The sequence below is a fragment of the Trichosurus vulpecula genome, chromosome 8 (genome assembly GCF_011100635.1).
Source record: "Trichosurus vulpecula isolate mTriVul1 chromosome 8, mTriVul1.pri, whole genome shotgun sequence".
Lineage (NCBI taxonomy): Eukaryota > Metazoa > Chordata > Mammalia > Diprotodontia > Phalangeridae > Trichosurus > Trichosurus vulpecula.
The window spans coordinates 120,196,078-120,215,824 of NC_050580.1; the positions used below are offsets into that span (position 1 = coordinate 120,196,078).

Genomic DNA, 19,747 nt, shown 5'->3' on the forward strand with positions numbered 1-19,747 from the left:
TGAGGCCTTTATCAGAGATACTAGTTATAAAAATTCTTTTGCAGTTTTCTTCTTCCCTCCTAATCTTGGTTGCATTGGCATTGTTTGTGCAAAAACTTCTCAATTTAATGTAATCAAAATTATCCATTTTGCATTTCATAATGCTCTCTATCTCTTGTTTGGTCATAAATTTCTCCATTTTCCATAAATCTGACAGATAAACTGTTCCTTGCTCCCCTAATTTGTTTATAGTATCAGCCTTTATACCTAGATCCCATTTGTACCCATTTGGATTTTATTCTGGTATATGGCGTCAGATGTTGATCTATGCCCAGTTTCTGCCATACTATTTTCCAGTTTTCCCAGCAATTTTTGTCAAACAGTGAATTCTTATCCCAGAAGCTGGGGTCTTCGGGTTTATCAAACAGTAGCTTGCTATAATGGTTTACTACTGAGTCTTGTGCATCTAACCTATTCCACTGTTCTACTCCTCTATTTCTTAGCCAGTATCATGTGGCTTTGATGACAGCTGCTTTATAATACAATTTAAGATCTGGTATGGCTAGACCACCTTCCCTGGCATTCCTCTCCATTAATTCCCTTGATATTCTGGACCTTTTGTTCTTCCAGATGAATTTTGATATTATTTTTTCTAGCCCTATAATTTTTGGTAGTTTGATTGGTATGGCACTGAATAAGAAAATTAATTTAGGTAGAATTGTCATTTTTATTATATTAGCTCAGCCTACCCACAAGCAACTTATGTTTTGCAAATTATTTAGATGTGACTTTATTTGTGTGAAAAGTGTTTTGTAATTATGTTCATATGGTCCCTGGGTTTGTTTTGGCAGGGAGACTCCCAAATATTTTATAGTGTCTACAGCAACTTTAAATGGAATTTCTCTTTCTGTCTCTTCCTGTTGGGCTTTGTTAGTAATATATAGAAAGACAGATGATTTATGTGTTTAGTTTTTAATTTTTTAAAGTTGAAATTTGCCCTTCCTTTTATCCTCTTCACTGTGTCCCCACTTCCATCCATGATCCTTACATTGTCTATATTCAAGTAATCCAACAACAAAAACAGTTGAGCTCAATTTACTTTCTCACTGCAATTGGAAGGATCCAGTCAAATGCTCCGTCCCCCCTGCCCCATCACCTCCTTTTTATCCCAGTGACAGCTAAGTGATACAATTGACTGAGCTTTGAGACTAGAGTCAGGAAGATCTGAATTCAAATCCATCCTCAGATGTCCACTAGCTGTGTAACTCTGGGCAAATCACTTAACCTGTGCCTGCCTCAGTTTCCTCAACTGTAAAATGGGCTGTAAAATAATATTATCAACTACTTTGCAGGGTCATTGTCAGGATCAAGCTAAATTATATTTGTAGCAATTAGCACAGTGTTTGGCACATGGTAGGCCCTTGATAAATGCCTGCTCACTTCTCCCTTTTCCCTTCTCTTCCCCTTAGTTCAAGGTCATTGTCAGCTCTCCCAGACAGAAGTGAGCTCACTCTCAGAGAGCTCTATACCTCTCCCACAACACATCACATACTACACTGTACTTTGGATATTTACCTAGCTATGTTCTCTTTCCTTTGAAAAATCTGAGTTCCTTGAGAGCAGGACCTGAATATCATCCAGCACTTAGCATTATATGCTGTTTCCAGAAGGCACTTAACAGATATTTGTTGAATGATTTGGTTTCAACAGAACAGTCCCCCAAAGAATATGAATAAAATCAATTGTTTCTATACTCTTTTATGGTTCTGGTCATTTTCTTCCTGACATGACAGGATATGACAGAAGTTGTCTTTTTCAGTCTGTAGTGTACAAATTCTTAAACTGGATCTACACAAGAATAAGCCTGGGGCCAAAATATTTAGTCTCACAAGGTTATAAATTTCATCTGTTGACAGGATCACTAGACTAATAACAGATCAGGGAAAAGAAGTGAACATAGTATACCTGGATTTCAGTAAGGGAGAATACTATGTCCACAGACTCTCTCAAAATATTCTTGGAAGAAAAGATGGCAAGATATGGGCTGGCTGATATTGGATAAGGCGAATTCAGAGCTGCCTAAATGACCAGACATAAAGATACCTACAGAGTTCTACAGGACTCAACCCTTGGCCCTGTTTTGTTGAACATTTGTCTCAATAACTTGGACAAAGGCATAAGTAGTATGATTAACAAAGTGGTATATGATTCAAAGTCAGAGAGAACAGTTAATACATTGGCCAATACAATTGGGATCAGAAAAAGATTTCAATCATTTAGCCCAATAGTAGGAGGAGAAGGAAAGAGAATAAGCATTTATATACCCCCCAAGTGCCGAGCACTGTGCTAACAGCCTTTTCAAACATTATCGCAATTGATCCTCACAATGACCCTATAAGGTAGGCCCTATTATTATATTCATTTTACAGTTGAAGAAACTAAAGTAAATAGAGGTTAGCTGAATTGCCCAGGGCTACACATTAAGGCTGGATTTGAGCTCCTGTTTTCCTCACTCTAGGCCCAGCATTCCATTCACTGAACCACCTAGCTGCTTCCACAGCTATAACCACAATACATGAAACGTTGAGCAAAAGTCCGGAGTGAATGTTAAGCAGTTTACTGCACTAACAGAAATAGCAGGCTTTAAAATCCAGAGACTTGCTCAGAAAAGCTGAGCTAAGTAAAAAATTCAGACCAAGAACAAACTTAAAGCCACTTTGGTTCCACATCTTGCTATGATGCCCCTTATCCAAATTTCCAATAAGTTGTATTATCTATTTAGAGAAGTCCTTGGGCTCTGGAAATGTTTTTCAGAGTCTAGCCAAGATCAAGAAAGAAGGCCCTTACAGAACAGTTCTAATAAATTTATAAAATCAGTCATGGGCCCTACTTTGCCTCCTCAATCAATTCTAATGCTCATAGATCCCACAGCATAAATAAAAGAAGACACCTTGCCTATGCACCCATCACTCATCTAGAACACCTGGAAAAAAAGAAAAACCAGTGAAATATACTGGTGAAATAGCATATTGATTTCTGTCTGAGATGCTGAGAAGACATCTTCGGTGTCACCATCCCTATACATTGATCTGAGAACATGGGGGAGTAGGGGAGACCCCACTCAAGACACAGTCTAGGAAAACGACAGCACCTCTATCCTGCTCTCCTGAGGCTTCTACCCTTCAATGAATTTCACAAATTAAGAAATGTTAGTTTTGTTTACAGGCCATAACATGGCAGTCAAAGAAGCCAATGCAATCTTGGGCTACATTACAAGGACAGTATTCAAAGAAATGCCCTGATCAGTCCGTATCTGGAGTATTGTTCTCCCTAATACATATGGGGCCTAGAAGGGAAGGTATTGTCAAACTGGAAAGCTGTCTACAAGGCAACAAAGAGACATGCCTCACAAAAATGGATTGAAGATATAGAGGGTATCTGCCCTGAAGAAAAGATGTAAGGAGCACATGGTAGGTGTCTTCAAAAGCCTGAAAAATTCTCAATATAGAAGAGTGATTAGATTTGTTCTGTTTGGCTACATATAACAGAACTAGGAAAAACAGAAGGAATTTGCAAAAAGGCAGATGTTAGTTCAAAATAAAGTAAAGATTCCTACTACTTAGAGCTACCCACAAATTGTCTTCCAGGCAAGAATGGTCACTTATCAGGGCTGTTGTAAATAGGATTCCCACTTAGGTTGACTCTGAGGTCCCATCTGACTCTGAAAGTCTCTGATTCCACATGGGGTCATCTTTATGATGCTTATTTAGATAGTTCAGCATTTGTAGACCCCTATTATTTAAACATATAGTCAAATAAGTGCTCATATAAGTTTCTAAATAAACATATAGGCAAGCCACAGTAAATCCAAGAGACCTAATGTTTCAACCCTGGCCTACTTAGCTACATCTATGTAGATAGCACTTCTCCCTCTCCCCATCTCCTCTGAATGAGGCTCTGCTTTGATATTGCTAAATCGTTCATCCACTTATTTAGTTATGGGTCAAGTTACCCGAGTTGACTATCTTCACTGGCCTGAATTCACCTAGCAATTGAGAACGTCCTGCTTTTGTCTGGGATAGCTCAATGTGGTCTAAGTTAGGAAAACATGGAGAGCTTTGTTTTTGGCTGAGGCTTGAGGAGGGGAAAGAGGAGGTGTGAGGCAGAGTCAAAGATCATGGACTCACAGATCGAGAGCTAGAAGGTACTTTTCTTGCACCTACCCTCATTCTACAGATGAGAAACTGCGACTCTGAGAGGTAAGTGACTGCCCTAGATCACACACATAGTAAGAGTCAGAGGTGGGAATCTGAACCTAGGAGTCCTTGGATTTGAGAGTCAAGTGTTCCTTCTTAAATGTACCATCCTCCCTCCTGAAGTAACTAGAAAAAATATCAAAATGAAACTAAGCATCTAAAGCAGGATATGCAACAGTGGCAAAGAAAGGGACAAATCAGACAGTAATTAACATTTGAATGAAAATCCCAGATCGTTAATTACTATCTGTTTCAGACATTCCATATGAGCAACTTACCTGAAAAGCTTTTCAATTTGTATGTTAGTAAAGCTTGTAATTAAACTCTTCAGTTTCCTATTGACTTCATTAGAGATATGATAATTTTTACATGATTTGATTATAATTACTTTATTTGTCATATATCTTTGTCATTTAGTTGAAGAAAGAGTTAATTTTAAATGCTTCAATAAAAATCTACTATAACCTATACTGAGATAAGAAGCGTAGAATGTTAGAACTAGAAGGAGACTTAAAGACCATCCAGTCCAATGTCTTCCACCTCTACCTCCACCACCACCACCCCAGGTTTCCTCCAACCTCATGTGAAAGAAACTGAGGACAAGAAAAGTAAAATATTTACCCAAGGCCACACAGCCACAGTAACAAATATCAGCACCAGGCATCGAACCACCTCTTCTGATCTCCCAAGTTCAGCATTTTTGTCAAGGAATATTGGATATCATCTGTTTTCAAGCATGTCCAAAATACTGGGGTTATTTAATATAAGGTGGTCCACCTTGTGAATGATAAGGTAGCATTTTAAACTATGTGCTGAAGAAATTTTCCTAAGAGGTCTTAAACCTAGGCCTTTCTAGCACCAAGGCTGGCCTTCTATCCAATGCTGCTGCACGACCTGTATTTATAATATAATCACTCTGCATTTGAACCAGAGTATTATATTTTTTTTTGAAAAATCTTTCCATCTAATTTAACAAACATTAAGTCTACTATGTAGAAGGCATAGCCCTCCATTATGTCCCTTAGTTGTCAAACAATCCGGACAAAAGATAGATGGGGTTCTGGGAACAACGTCCTTCTGTAGAGGAATAATGGGAGGCCGTGGACAAGAACAGCTCAGGACAGATCAGCTCAGGACGGATAAGCACAGATGACTTATGATCAGCACCAGCAGAGGAGGTACCTACATTGAGAGAATATAAGCTTTTAAGTAGAATGTAAGCTCCTTGAGGGAAGAACTGTTCCCTTTTTTGTTTTGTTTTTGCTTTTATATCTCTAGTGCTTGGAATAGTTCCTAGTATATAGCAGGTATTTAATAAATGCTTCTTAATTTGCTAATGTGATTGTGGTTATGCTGAAATATTGATGTACTGGAGTACTCACTGTATTATGTAGATTATTTTCTACGACAAATAGTAGAGTTCCATCTTCAGTGTTAAAGTTTAGGTTGTAGTGCACAGATATGCTGGAGCCAGCTTGGAAGGGCAAGATTTGATCGTTGAATTTTCAGTGTAAACATTTACCCCTCAGGAATCCATAAATGCTACAGATCAGGGCTTGATATATTGTTTTGTTGATTGTCTAGACTTAAGAAAGTGATAGAGAAAATATTAATAATGCAGTTTAAGCCTAAAAGTGTATTGTACAGAGAGCTGGTTATTAAACATTACCACCATACTCCTGTTTGTGGGTCACAAAACATTTTGTGAACCCATGATTCCCACCGTAGCATTTCCATTTCCCAGCCAAATTGGGAAGGTCCCAACCAGATAAGAAATGGAAAATACAAAATCTGACACCTGGTTATACAGTCTAGAATAAAGTGGTTTTATGTAGTATATTAAAAAGATCACTGAACTGAAAGTCAGGAGACCCAGTACTTGTCCTATCACTCAAAGGCTGCATCATCTTTTCCAAGAACTAAACATCCCTGGGACTCTTTCCTTATCTGTAAAAAGAAGTTGGACTAAATGGTTTTTAAAGCTCCTTCTAGCACTTAAGGGACAGTGTTTTCCACCAAGCAAATGTTTAATGTTGGTTGAAATGAATTTCAGAATTGAAAAAAGATCCCATGACTCTATGTTTACCTATGACTATATGTCAAAGATCTGTGATTTCCTCACTATAGGAGCTTCTTTTATCCCAATCCATCTATAACTTAATAGTCTTAGAGAAGCTGAGTGATTTACCCATAGTCATATAATTATTAAATGTTAGAATTGGGAAAGGAACCTAGGTTTTACTGACTACACATCTGTATAATACTCACTGCATTATACTACATCTTTTGTTCACATGAAACTTTTATTTAGATATTTGATGGTTCATTTCTTCATGATTTTATTTTCAATTTAATATAACAAAGGCTGACATTTATCTAATGTTATAAGGAATTTATGTCCCCTTTTTTGTCAAGGATGTTAAATTCCTTACATCATTTGATTTCACCAGTAGAAAATGAAAAACCATTTTTTCCAAAATAAAGTATAGACTTTTAAAGCTATAAAGAACATGTCTTTAAGAGTGTATTCCTTCTGCCACTCTCTCCTGGTTTTCCTCCTACATCTCTAACTGTTCCTTCTCTCTCTCCTTTGCTGGATCCTCCTCCAGATCACAGACTCTAACTATAGGTGTTCCTCAGGATTCTGTCCTGGGCTCTCTCTTCTCTTCTAGCTCTATACTACTTGACTTGGTGATCTCATCAGGTCCCTTGGATTTAATTACTTTCTCTATGCTGATGATTCTTAAATCTACCTTTCCTGCCCCAGTCTCTCTGCTGATCTCCAATCTCGTATCTCCAACTGCCTTTCAGATATCTCAAAATAGATGTCGAGTCAACACCTTAAACTCATTACATCTGAAATAGAACTCATTGTCTTTCCCCCTAAACCCTGCCCCCTTCCTACCTTCCCTATTACCATAGAAGGCGACACCATCCTCATAGTCCCTCAGGCTCACAACCTAGGAGTCATCCTGGATTTCTCACTATCTCTTACCTCTCATATCCAAGGTGTTTGCCAAGGCCTGTCATTTTCACCTTTGCAACATCTCTCTAACGTGCCCCCTTCTCTCCTCTGACACTGGCTCATCACCTCATGCCTTGGTTACTGCAATACCAGGTCTGCTTGCCTCAAGTCTCACTTTGCTCCAATCCATTCTCCATTTAGCCACTAACTTGATTTTCCTAAAATGTAAGTCTGATCATTTCACTCCTCTACTCAATAAACTCCAGTAGCTGACTGTTCCCCCTAGAGTAAATATGAGATGCTCTGTTTGCATTCAAAACTATAACCTAGCCCCTTTCTACCTTTCCAGGTCTTAAACCTTACTGCCTGATACAGCATGTATCCTTGGATCCAGTGATTCATCTCCTGGCTGTTCCATGAAGACACTCCGTCTCTCAGCTCTGGGCACTTTCTCTGGCTCCCCCATGTCTGGAATGCTATCTTCCCTCCACTCCAACTACTGACCTTGCTGGCTTCCTTTAAGTCCCAACAAAAATCTCACCTATAGGAAGCCTTCCCTAAGTCTTCTCAATTCCAGTGCCTTCTCTCTATTATTTCTTATTTATCCTATTTATAGCTTCCTCTGTCTACTTCTGTTTGCACGCTGTCTCCTCCATTAGATTAGGCCATCTTTTGTCTCAATCCTCATCTAGCCCTTAGTTACTGAATGGCTATTGCTCCTGACAAACTAAGACCTGGGAAAGACTTTAATTTAGAAAGGCCATCACCAGTCATCTTAACTTTTGTCTTGTCACTGGACTTCAATGACTCTGGAGGAGAGTGATGACTTCAGGAAGCTCTGCCTCACTTAAATCCAATTCATATGAAAGTCAAAAAATCACCCTCATGATGTCACTGGTCCTGTTCGAGAAAGAAGGACCAACAACAAGCTTCATGAAAGCAGGGAATATCTTTTAATTCTTTTTGTAATCCAGCGCTTAGCACAGTGCCCAGCTCACAGTAGGTGCTTAATAAATGTTGATTGAATTGAATTTTACTTTCTAATGGAAAAATCACTGGATTTGCAATGGGGAAAAGTATACTTGAAACCAAGCTCTACTATTTGCAACATATGTGATTAGGGGAACATCATTTCTGGGCTTCAGTTACCTTCTCTGCAAAATGAGGAGAAATCCAAGGAGATCCAAGGTCCCCCCTAAATCAAAATCCTATGACTCCAAAGCTGAAGCTATGAAAAAGGAAGGCAAAAGGGAAAGAATAGGCTGTGTAATTACCCAAAAGCAGGCAAAGGAGATGGGAAGGAATTATTCAGAAAAGCCCTTCAACTCTTCCCATTTACGCACTACCCATCACATGCAGGACCCAAAGACTTTAGATAGGAACTGCTTTTTCCAAGCCAGAAAAAAGCTCTGACTCTTGATCCCTCTTATTTACCATCATTATTCTTCCTTTCAGAGCTTGCCAAGCATATCAAGTTATGGTAAATGATCCCAGAATAGGCATCATTTTAAATTGCTGATGTGGTGAAAACATAGGTACTGTACCTAAAATAAGTAAAATTCTTGCATTTTTTTTTCATTTTTAGTCAATTCAAGGTATATCAAGGGTCTGTCATTCTCAGAACACTAGATCAGCTTTAAAGGCCAATATTTTCTTTTCCTCTTCTGAGAACAAACAGAAAGTCCAATGACCTCCCCCTGCCCATTTCCTTTTTTCAGCTGCCACAGCCCTGAGATCCATGGCATAGAATTCTTAGCGTTCTCTTGTCACATCTTTAAGGAGACTTTATCTCTAATTTCTCTTGTTACAACTTTACGTCACCTGATCCAATGACATTCCCTACACACGGCAAACAAGTAGGTACAAAAAGCTTTTTGGCAGCAGATAAGAGGAAAGTTGGAGAAGAAGTTGAATAAAGGCAGTCTTAGCTTTTTGCTAATTTCACTTTTGCTACTGATCTGTTGGTGCCTAAAAAGTACCTATATTTTCACCTTTACCTCGATCTACTCAAATGACAATTGGTTCATTATTAATAAAGTGCTAGAATTGGAGCCAGGAATACATGGGTGCAAATCCTATCCTTACTAGCTATGTGACCCATGACAAATCCCTCACTTTCCCTGAGCTTCACCTGTTAAATGGGGACACTTCATAAGATAGTTGTAAGAATAAATAAAAACATATAGAAAGCATTTAGTAAACCTCAAAGCACTAAATACTAGCTACTATAATTACTACTGCTGCTACTATTATTATGATGACCCTCAGTACCACCACTTATTGCAAAGTGTCTCATCCTGTAGTTCATGAGCTTTTTTTTCATATTTTCATAACTATTTCAATATGATTGGTTTCCTCTGTAATCAATCCTATATAAGTTATTTTATGCATTAAAAAGGAATTCATAAATTTCACCAACATGTTAAAAGTGTCCAGGACACAAAAAAGTTAAGAATCCCTGACTCATTGGCAAAAGAGCATAACACTCTGTGGCAGCTAGGTGTCACAACTGATACAGCACCAGCCCTGGAGTCAGGGGACCTGAGCTCAAATCCAGTATCAGGCACTTACTAGCTGTGTGACCCTGGGCAAGTCATTTAGCCCTGATTACCTCAAAAAACAAAAAAACAAAAATTTAAAAGAGAATAACTATGGCTACAGTGACCAGAAGAGTGAAATGTTTTTTTTTTCCCCTGCCTACTTTCTAATACGGTTTCCAAGTATACATTTGTATCTCCAGTGCTTACACTGCGTGGGCAAATAATAAAGGCTTTATATGACTGACCAAATATAGCAAAAAGCAGGGGCTGGCCATATCAATAAACAAATATCCCATGAATTTGGATCTTCCTTACTCCAAGCCCATTAAACCATGCCAACTTCATGAGGTTATTTTCAGAGTTACTTACTGTGGCCAGTTCAATTGATTCAAGTTTTCAAAGTATTAATCAGGTCTTCAGAAACATAATCTTGAAACACCTCAACATTTGAGATTTATGCCACCCCAACTACATGCCAATAAAACTCATCCAATCCCCCTACTCTAGCCTACTTTGGAGCTCTCCTCCCTTCCTGAACTGTAGGCATGTATTGCCTATCCCACTTATATGGCACTTATACTCTCTCTCAAGCTCAACAGTGAGACCCTCAAGGCCTGAGCTCATACCTTATACTTCTCTGCATCTCATAATGCCTTACACATAGTAGGCACTGGAAAAACATTGAACAAATAGACCAATCACAGGAGGTTCAGATTCAGTTCTCAGAAGGCACAGGATACAGGTCAAAAAAAGCAATGAGGCAAGGAAGAACATGCGAAAGAGTATAGGCCTAGTCAATATCACCAATAAATGCTGCATGTCTACCAAATACCTTTCCTCCCCATGTGCTAAATTCTAAAAAGAGGCAAGAAGGAAGACACGACATATGTGGAAATGAATGTGATATGAAAACAAAAGATAACAATAAAGATTGTTCAATTGTTTTATGATTTACCAGGGAAAAATAAAAAAAAAATAAGAGGAGGCAGTAATATACCTGTCTGCCTGACTCCCGTTTATTGATCAGTGGATAATCATAAAGCATAAATTGTTATATGATGATTCATTATCATTGCATTAGCACACTGTGTGATAATCATTTTTTTAATGGCACCAAACCTACCAAGAACATATCAATCACCTTGGCGAACATTTTTGGTGTTTTATGTTCCTCTGAGATTGTCAAATTCGATTCCTAGAAATCCCAAAGCTCCCAAATCAAGGAATGTGTCACTAACAACCTGTTCTCACTCCAAGAGCGTTTCAACGCTCATAACCCCAAAGTGTTTGGGGCAAAATCTATCAACATCGTAATTGGTATTGGCATTCATTGCTTAATAAGTAGAGGGGGAAATTGCTCTCTGAAAAACATAAAAAAATCAGCCATCTCAAAGTGGGCCATGCAAGTGTTAACTGCCCTAAGAAAACAACAGCCAGTTTCTGCTACAGCCAGAGCACAACCACCACAACAAAGGATACTTTGAGCTCTGGGGAAGTCCACAGAAGCAGATAACAGTTCCTTCATTTGGAAAAGGTTTGCACTTTTAATTGAATTTCTTAAAGGTCAGATCAGCAGCCTGCGAAACAAAAAAGTTCTTTGCTGGTCTGTGAAGGACTTAACCTTGAAACTTTCAAGCCCACATCTTTCCCACTGAAGAATAACAATTTTGAGTATAATGAATGAAGAGGCCTATTATAAAAGTGAACAGTAGCGAGTCTACCAAGAGTACCTTACCTTCTTCTGGAGAGAGAACAAAGAACAGCCTGATCCCCAGGGCCAGCTACCAAGAATGGCAAACCAGAAGCAAAGCACCGATTGTGTTTAAATTATAATCTGTGTGGTCTAAAGGGAGGATTGAATGATTTCAAAATAAACTGTCAAGTCATTTTTTTTGGACAAGGGTCCTATTGGAACTTTACTATTCACAACTATTCCATCTAATATGGTTTTGGATCTGTTACTAATTGGTCTAAAATTAACTATTTCACTTCCAGTAGACACACCACCCCTTTATATGGTCAGTCAGATACATAATTTCCAACTAATTCCACCTTGTGACATACTAAAACCAGTAATCTAGTGTGTAGCAACCCAGTGTTTTCAAAAGGATAATGTTTTCTTATCCAGAATGATTTCACTTGAAAAATAATATGTTCTCAGAAGAGAAATCTCCCAGAAAAACAGGTGCAGTTCGGGGTGGAGGGTGGAAAAGGAAGAGAAAAGGAGAAGCTGAGAATGCAGTGAAAAGAGTTGTGGATTTTTAGTTGGGAGATCTTAGAGCACATTCTCACTGCCACTTAGGGCAAGTCACAACCTCTCTGGGTTGTAGTTTCTTCACCTGTGAAATGAGGGGTTGTACCTAGGTGCCCCAGAAGTTTCTTTCCATCTCTAAAGCTAAGATTCCATTCTACAATAACTGATATTTACTTTAAGGTTTTACAAAGTGCTTGACAACTGTTGTATCATTTGAGTCTTACAACAACCCTGTAAGGTAGAAGTTGGAGGTTTGTTTTGTTTTGTCTTGGACTGGTCCATGATTTCATCAGTGAAGGGAAATCCTGGAGAGGGAAGATCAATTCTAGAGATAATCCCAATAAAGGAAGCCCTGAGAAACTATGCTATAAATATGGTGAAGGAGGAGTTGAGGGGAGCAGATTGATAAGGGAGGGTCATATCAGCAGAATTCTCACTTCCACTGGTATCTAGCTCCTTTCCCCTTTTTCCTGATTCCTTTCTCAATGAAAACCCTTAATTGCTAGGGACGATATTGATCAAAGATCAAAGGAAATTGCAAAATCTCAGAGGTTCTCCAAGGGCATCATGACTAATCCATACCAACTCTCTCTACAACATAAATGGTGTGTGGTCACAGCTTCTGATAGATGATCTCCAATGAAGGGAAACCCACCACCTCATTCTAAGAGTTGGGAAGTTCTTCCTTCTATCAGACCAAGATCTGCCTCTCTCTAACTTCAAACCCATTGCTCCTAGTTCTATCCCCTAAAGTCTACTTTCTCTTCCATGTAATAACCCTTCAGCTATTGGAAAATAGCCATCACATCCTCCCAAATTTTCTTTTCCCTCTGGATAAAATCCTTAGCTCCTTCAATCTATTTTAATGCTCTCCTGAGAACTTCCAGTTTCATTATCATTCTGGGCACACTCTTATCAAGAAGACCCTAGCTTGTCAATACCCTCCCCCAAATTTGTCACTCAGAATCAAACCCAATGCTTTTGTTTCCCTTCTCTCTATGTGTACTCTGCTTGTAAACATCTTCTAGGAGAGGTATGCAGAGGCCTTGTTTTGTGTATGTTTTGGGGGTTAATTTTTGTGTGTCCAGAGATGCATTTGGGAGGTCCACAGGAGTTCCAGTAGGTAAAATACCATGATTGTATTGTTCATTGTGAGGCTCAAAGACTAGCTGATTAAAACAAGTGAGGCTGAAATATTAATTACTTAGTCCTCTTGGGGAATATCCGTCTCCCCAAATGGGGAGTGAGTAATTCACAAATGAATCTCCAATTGATGAGACTAGGAAGTAAGATTTGAGATGAAGTCTGGTTGATGAGACTAGGAAGTAAGATTTGAGATGAAGTCTGATCCATCTAGGAGTTAAACACAAGAAATCAGTTTTCTCTTTAGTAGCCTGCAGCTACCAACTACATATCCCTCTGCAAATGACTGGGCATACTGAGGGACACATTAGGGACAAGAGTCCCTGCTGCGAGAGAAGGTATCACTACAGCAACTATTCCAAATTACAGTCGAGAATCGAAGAAGATAAAAGTCTCCCCCTTCTCATACGTGCCTTTTCACAGAATCACATGTTAGAGCCAGGGAGAACCTTAGAGTTCATGATATCCAACTCCTTTTTTTTTTGCAAGGCAGGAAACTGCAATGTATCTGGAAAAGGTACAGCATTCCTAAGTAAAACAGAAAATGGTCCATCAGAAGAAAATTTACATTTGTATTCACTAGTAACCAAAAAAAATTAATGAAAAAAAACAGAAAGGAAGTATCTTTAATATTGGCAACATTAGGGAAAGAAACCCAAGCAAAAGAACAAAAGCAGCTGCTTCTCCAGAAAGTATACCTCAACTTCCCCACAGGGAAAGCAGTATATTTAAATATCATAATCAGAGGAGAAGCACAAAATATTGCTGATGCTTCTCAGACTGGCCTCATAGTTCTGAAAAAGAGTAAGCAATGAGAACAGAGAAGGGGGAAGAACCTTTCAATACAAAAAATTAAGGAGCAACAATGGTCTAGGGTCCTCAGGTATGTCTTTCCTTTTTGCTATCTGTGTGTCCCACTCTCACGCCTTGGCAAGAGAAGGAAGTAGGACAGGGAGAATGTGATTGATTCTACTATGGATTCCCTAAAAAGTCACTGAATTATGGGGTCACCCCCACAGAAGGTCATAGGTGACAGTGTTAAAATGTAAATGTGGGGTCTTGAGTATTTTCAGTGTTTCCAGGGAAATCAACAGGGGTTGCTTTTAATATGCAAATGTGCTTTGTGAATCACTGAATGGAGAAAGAGACAGAAATAGGGAGACATAGGGAGACCTATCTTCTCTGATTTGGGGGGCAGAGGACCCTCAGCTTGGCTAGGTGAGTGGGCAATAACCACTATCAGGACTGAGATGACTAATAGGTGTTTTCTGAAGAAAGGAAAGAAAAGGTGTGGGAGGGGAGGGAAGGGGAACAGTGTTGTGGAGACCTGACATACAGAGCAAAGGAAAACCAGTGTCACTAGGGATAGGACAATTATAGAAAGGAGGCACAGGCAGGGGATATTCCCCTAGAAGATATATCACAGGCCAGAGGAAAGAGATAAGAATAAACTACTCAATGTGCAGAATGTTTTCATCCAGGGCACCAGGTCATAGGAATATATGCTTTGCAAATAATATATACTCAACCAGTATAAGAAACGAGTTGATAGAAGGATGATCATTTTAGCACCAGAAAGGACCTCAGAGGTCATCTATTTTACCCCACCCCACTTTAAACAGAAATCAAAGAAGTTAAATAACTTGCCTAAAGTTACACAAATAGGAACAGGAAGAACTAAGATTTGAACCCAGGTGTTCTGACTCTCAAAACCAGTGTTCTTTCCACTGAACCATTCTGGGGAGTAGAAAAAAAAATAGAGAAGACAGAGGTTCTGATTTTGAAGCATGTCTCTGAAACTTGCTACCAGTGAAACTTTCAGCAAATCACTTAACCTCTTTAGGATTCAACTTCCTTATCTGCAAAACGAGAGGGTCAGACTAGACGAGCTCTAAGACCCTTTCTCACTCAGTCTTTTATTGAATTAATAGCAAAGAGAGCCTACACATCACAATTAAGGTAAGGCAGTAGTAAGAGGCTCAGACCAAAAAAAAGTGGCAACAGGGACACCTGGAAGGGACAGTTCAGTGCCGTAAGCAACAGGTCGAGCTAGGTGAGTAACCAACACTACATGGATTCACTTCAACTGTATAAGCCTCTTGTAGGCCACAATTTCATCACACCATGGTGGTCTGATTATACACTTGACTCTCCTGTGTGCTAGAGGGAAGTAGTGAGGGCAGAAGAAGGAGTACTACGAAATTCATCAGAAAGATGGGGAAAGGAATGGATTTAGGGCCATGGTCTTTGTGGAAAAATCTTTCCCCCCTCCCATTTCTTCCTCCATGGAAATCAGCATGAAAGAATACAAATAAAACCCATCTATAAATCAATCAACCAATACTTATTGTCTACTGATCAATTAGTCAAAAAGTATTTATTAATGCTTGCTATGTACTAGGTACTAGAGACACAAAGAAAGGCAAAAATCACTTCTGCCATCCAGAAGCTAATATTCAAACAGAGGAGAAAACATGTAAATAAGTAGGTACAAACAATATACACAGCAGTGTATAGAATGCATGGCCTGGAGTCAGGAATACTCATCTTCCTGAATTCAAATCCCACCTCGGACACTTACTAGCTGTACCACCCTGGGCAAGTCACTTAACCCTGCTTGCCTCAGTTTCCTCATCGGCAAAGTGAGCTGGAGGAGGAAATGGCAAACCACTCCAAGTATCTCTGCCGAGAAAACCCCAAATGGCTCACAAAGAGTGGGACATGATGAAAAAGGAACAGAACAATCTCAAATGAGAAGGCAATAGGGGAACTGGGAAAGGCGACATTTGAGAAGAGTCTTGAAGGAAGCCAATGAAACTAAGGTGGAGGCGAGAGAGTAGATTATCACAGGCATAGGACATAGCCAGGGTAATGCAATGAAAGGGCGTGCAAGGGATGGCAAGTAGGCTAGGGTAGCCAGACTTCAGAGTGCATGGAGGGGAGTAAAGTGTAAAAAGAGTGGAAAGGTTCAGGTTCAGTTATCGAGAGTTTAAATGTCAAACAAAGGAGTTTCTACTCCATCTTAGAGGTAATAGAGGAGCACTGATGTTTATTCTATAGGGCTGTGACATGGGAAGACCTGCACTTTAGGAAAATAATTTTGGCAACTGAGTGAAGGATGGTTTAGAGTGGGGAGAAACCAGTTAGAAGGATATTACAATAGTCCTGGTGAGAGGAGATAAGTGCCTGAACAGGAGAAAGGGAGAGTGGCTGTGTGAGTGGAGCAAGATGCTCTGAAGGTAAAAAAAAAACAAGCTTTGGTAACAGATTGGAAATATGGATGAGGAAAAGTGAGTCAAGAATGACAAGGCTGCAACCTTAGATGACCCGGGGGATGGTGGTACCCTTCACAGTGATAGAAAAGTTCAGAAGAAGGGAGGGTTGGGGGCAGGGGTTCCAGGTGGAGGGAAGATAGTGAACTACTTTTTGGACATGTTTAGTTTGAGATGCCTATGGGACATCTCATTTAAGATGTTCAAAAGGTTGGTGATGTAGGACCATTACTGAGGAAAGAGATGAGAGCTGCATATATAGATCGGGAACTTATCTTCATGAAGAGGATAATTAAATCCATGGAAGCTGATATCACCAAATAAGATAATATAGAAGGAAAAGAGAAGAGAACATAGGAAAGCACCTTGGGGTGGGAGTGGGGGGGCAACTCACAGTTAGTGGGCATGATATGTATGAAGATCCAGCAAAGGAAACTGAGAAGAAAAGGTCAGATAGGTAGAAGAACCAGGAGAGCATTGTCATGAAAATCCCAAGAGGAGAGTATCCATGAAGAGAAGGCTATCAACAGTGTTAAAAGCTGCATTCTATTCAAGGCACAACGCTAGGCACTGTGAGGGACACATAGATGTACAAAACATGGCCTGTGTCCTCAGGGAGGTTACAATCTAGATGTGACAATAGAGTTCTATGCTGCATTTTGTCCCAAGGTAAAATCTGAAATCTGTTTTTCTCCACTTTAAATCCATATTTAAATTATGCCACTTGAGGCTAATGCATTTCACCTGTGGAAAACTGAGACATTCAGTCAAAGGAACCCAAACAATTGAATAAACATATTAAGTTTTCTATAAAGACCCATTTCAGTCTGTTACAGCAAGTGATAAATGAAAATGAACACGATATCCAAACAGAATTTCTTACTATTATATATGTAATAACCCACATGATTTCTCACAGATTCTAAGATACAGAGTTCCCTGGATAGCAGAAACTGAACCACAATTACAAATATATTTGATGAAGAATCTTAAAAGACCTGGGTTTTAGGCCCAGCTCTGCCACTTGCTCGTTGTAGGACCTTTATTAAGTCAGTTAAACCTTCTGGGTTTCACTGTAAAAATGAGTGGATTGGAATAGATGATGTCTAGATTTCTTCCAGTTCTATGATTTCAGGTGAAAGTTGACAAGTGCTTATAAATGGCATCATAAATTTATACCATGGCTCAGGTTAGTTATCAATAACTATTACAGTTGATACTATCTATACTTCAACTCACTTATTAATATTTTGCTTTTAATAGTTGCAGAATACTATATTGTACAAAGATTTTTGCTTTAAAAAAACTTAGTAAAACTATGAGGTAATACTATTCTGTACCATAAACTGTCCCTGAGACTTTATGCTCATTCCCAACCTAATCCTGTATTAGTATTCAAATTCCCAAACTCTCTTTTAAAAAGATTTCCACCTCTAATAGGTTTTTGTGAGACTATATGGTCTTTTCAAGTGTAATAAAAGTTGATCAGAATTAGGGATTCAAGTTTTAGTTACCAGAAAACTGGTTTTACTGAGCTGTCCAGCAACCAAAATCCATTAGACAGTTCCCACACCTCCTGCTAAAAGGTGATGTTCCAAATTACACAACTTTTCTGTTCATGAAGTAGTCTAAAAGCCAGTCTCTAACAGGTAGTGTACTTTTACAAATAAACTATTCTCTCTCAGCCCAGAACCTAAAGCAGGCAGATGTTGGCACATGGCTGTGAAACACCTTCTTTTTCAAAATCTACCAAGATGAATCTGAACCTCAGACCGGGTAAGGCAAAATTAAAAATATTTGGACTGGGCAGAAACTCAGTACCTTGCTTTTAAATTATGATCATAATAGCAACATTTATTTTGTGCCCATCTCTCGCTGTTGCTATTGCCCTCACCAGCTGCTGAGCAAACTTACTGTGTGCCAGAAAAGAAAAGAATCCCAGGAGTTGAATATGAGCCCTAAACTTGGGTATCCATGATCAGAGCCCACAACAAACAGTACAATAACATAACTCACAACCTGATGACCAATGGCCCAGGCTGATTGGGTTGGGGTGTCTAAGAATCAGCTGTAGAGATCACTCCTTTGGGCTCAAATGGGGCTGAGGGCGGGAGGAGAAAAGGATGGGCCCCTTTGAACCTGATGGTTGTTCCTGGCGCCTTACCATCATCATCATCATCATCACACACACACACACCCCCACCTTGGCTTTTCTCCCAGCCAAAGATGCTCAGCAGAGTCCTGGCTCCACAGCCCCTTCCTGGTTCCTCCGGGTCATCCTAGAGACGTCAATGATGTTGCCGCGGCTAGTGAGCACAGGGTGACAGGCACCTCTAGAGATGGGCTCACTGTGTGGCGGGGGGGGGGGGCGGGAGAGACGGGGGGAACGGGACAGTACCAGATGGTCCCCACCCGCTCCCCCGCCCCAAAGGAAGCGCCCCTTCGGTCGCCTCCCCGCCAGACTCCCTCAGCAGAGGCGGCTACAGTGGCAGGGGTCGGGAGGCACAGGTTAGGTTACTCACCCGGAGGATTGACCGCTGCCGGTGTTGCCATCTTGTCTCCAAGAAGAATTTAGAGCGATGCAAGGAGCTAGGGGAGGGGAGGGGGCGGGCCAGGGCGGGGAGGAAGGAGGAGGAGGAGCAGACTGGATGCCCCGAGCGAGCGTAAAGGGACGGAGGCCAGAGGCGCTGCAGACTAGCACCCACACAAAGGGACAGGGAGGGAGGCCGGAGCGCAGCGCAGCGCGCAAGCCAGGGCTCCCCACACCCACCAGCCTGCCTCCCTCGCCCTCTCCCCCTCGGCGCTGCGCTCCGCCCAGGCCCAGCTCCAAGGCTGCTGCTGCTGCTCCTCTTCCTTATCCTCCTCCTCCTCCTCTCCCCCCCACCCCCTCTAGTTCAGCCTTTTGTCGAGGAGAAGAAGGAAAGCAATCTCAGATCCCCGCGTAAAAATGCCAGCCTCTCCAAGATGTCTGAGCCGTAACAACGCGAGACTTGGGGCTGCATGCATTAAGACCCCCCAAAGTTTGGGACTGCTTAGTGAAACTGCCCCCGAGAAGGCGTCCTGGAGGCAGGGGATGGAGAGCCGGGGGCCGCCTCTCCCGAGGCTGGAGCGCTCTGCTGCCACCGGTGGCCCAGTGGCGGAGAAGGGGCGCAAGGGAGTGAAGAAGGCAAGGCAGAACAGGGAGGGATTGAGGGGTAAGGTAGGGAGAGGTTTCAGGTAGAAAGGCCACATAGAAACAAAGAGGGAGTTGCCTGGTGCCTAGCGTAAATGACCTAGTCCACCAGCCCCTGGTGAGCCGTGGGGCCTAGGAGGATTAGCAACTCCCCTGGCGTATTGCA

General features: G+C 40.6%; 1 protein-coding gene across 1 annotated transcript in view; it reads right to left on the bottom strand.

Moving 5' to 3' along the window:
- The window catches only part of ARNT2 (aryl hydrocarbon receptor nuclear translocator 2), a 260,460-nt gene extending 240,941 nt beyond the window's left edge, over nt 1-19,519 (bottom strand). The window contains exon 1 of the mRNA XM_036737135.1: nt 18,932-19,519. Coding sequence (XP_036593030.1) covers nt 18,932-18,962 — 31 coding nt within the window. The 5' untranslated portion in view covers nt 18,963-19,519. The remainder of the gene's footprint in view (nt 1-18,931) is intronic.
- Between the last annotated feature and the right edge of the window lie 228 nt (nt 19,520-19,747).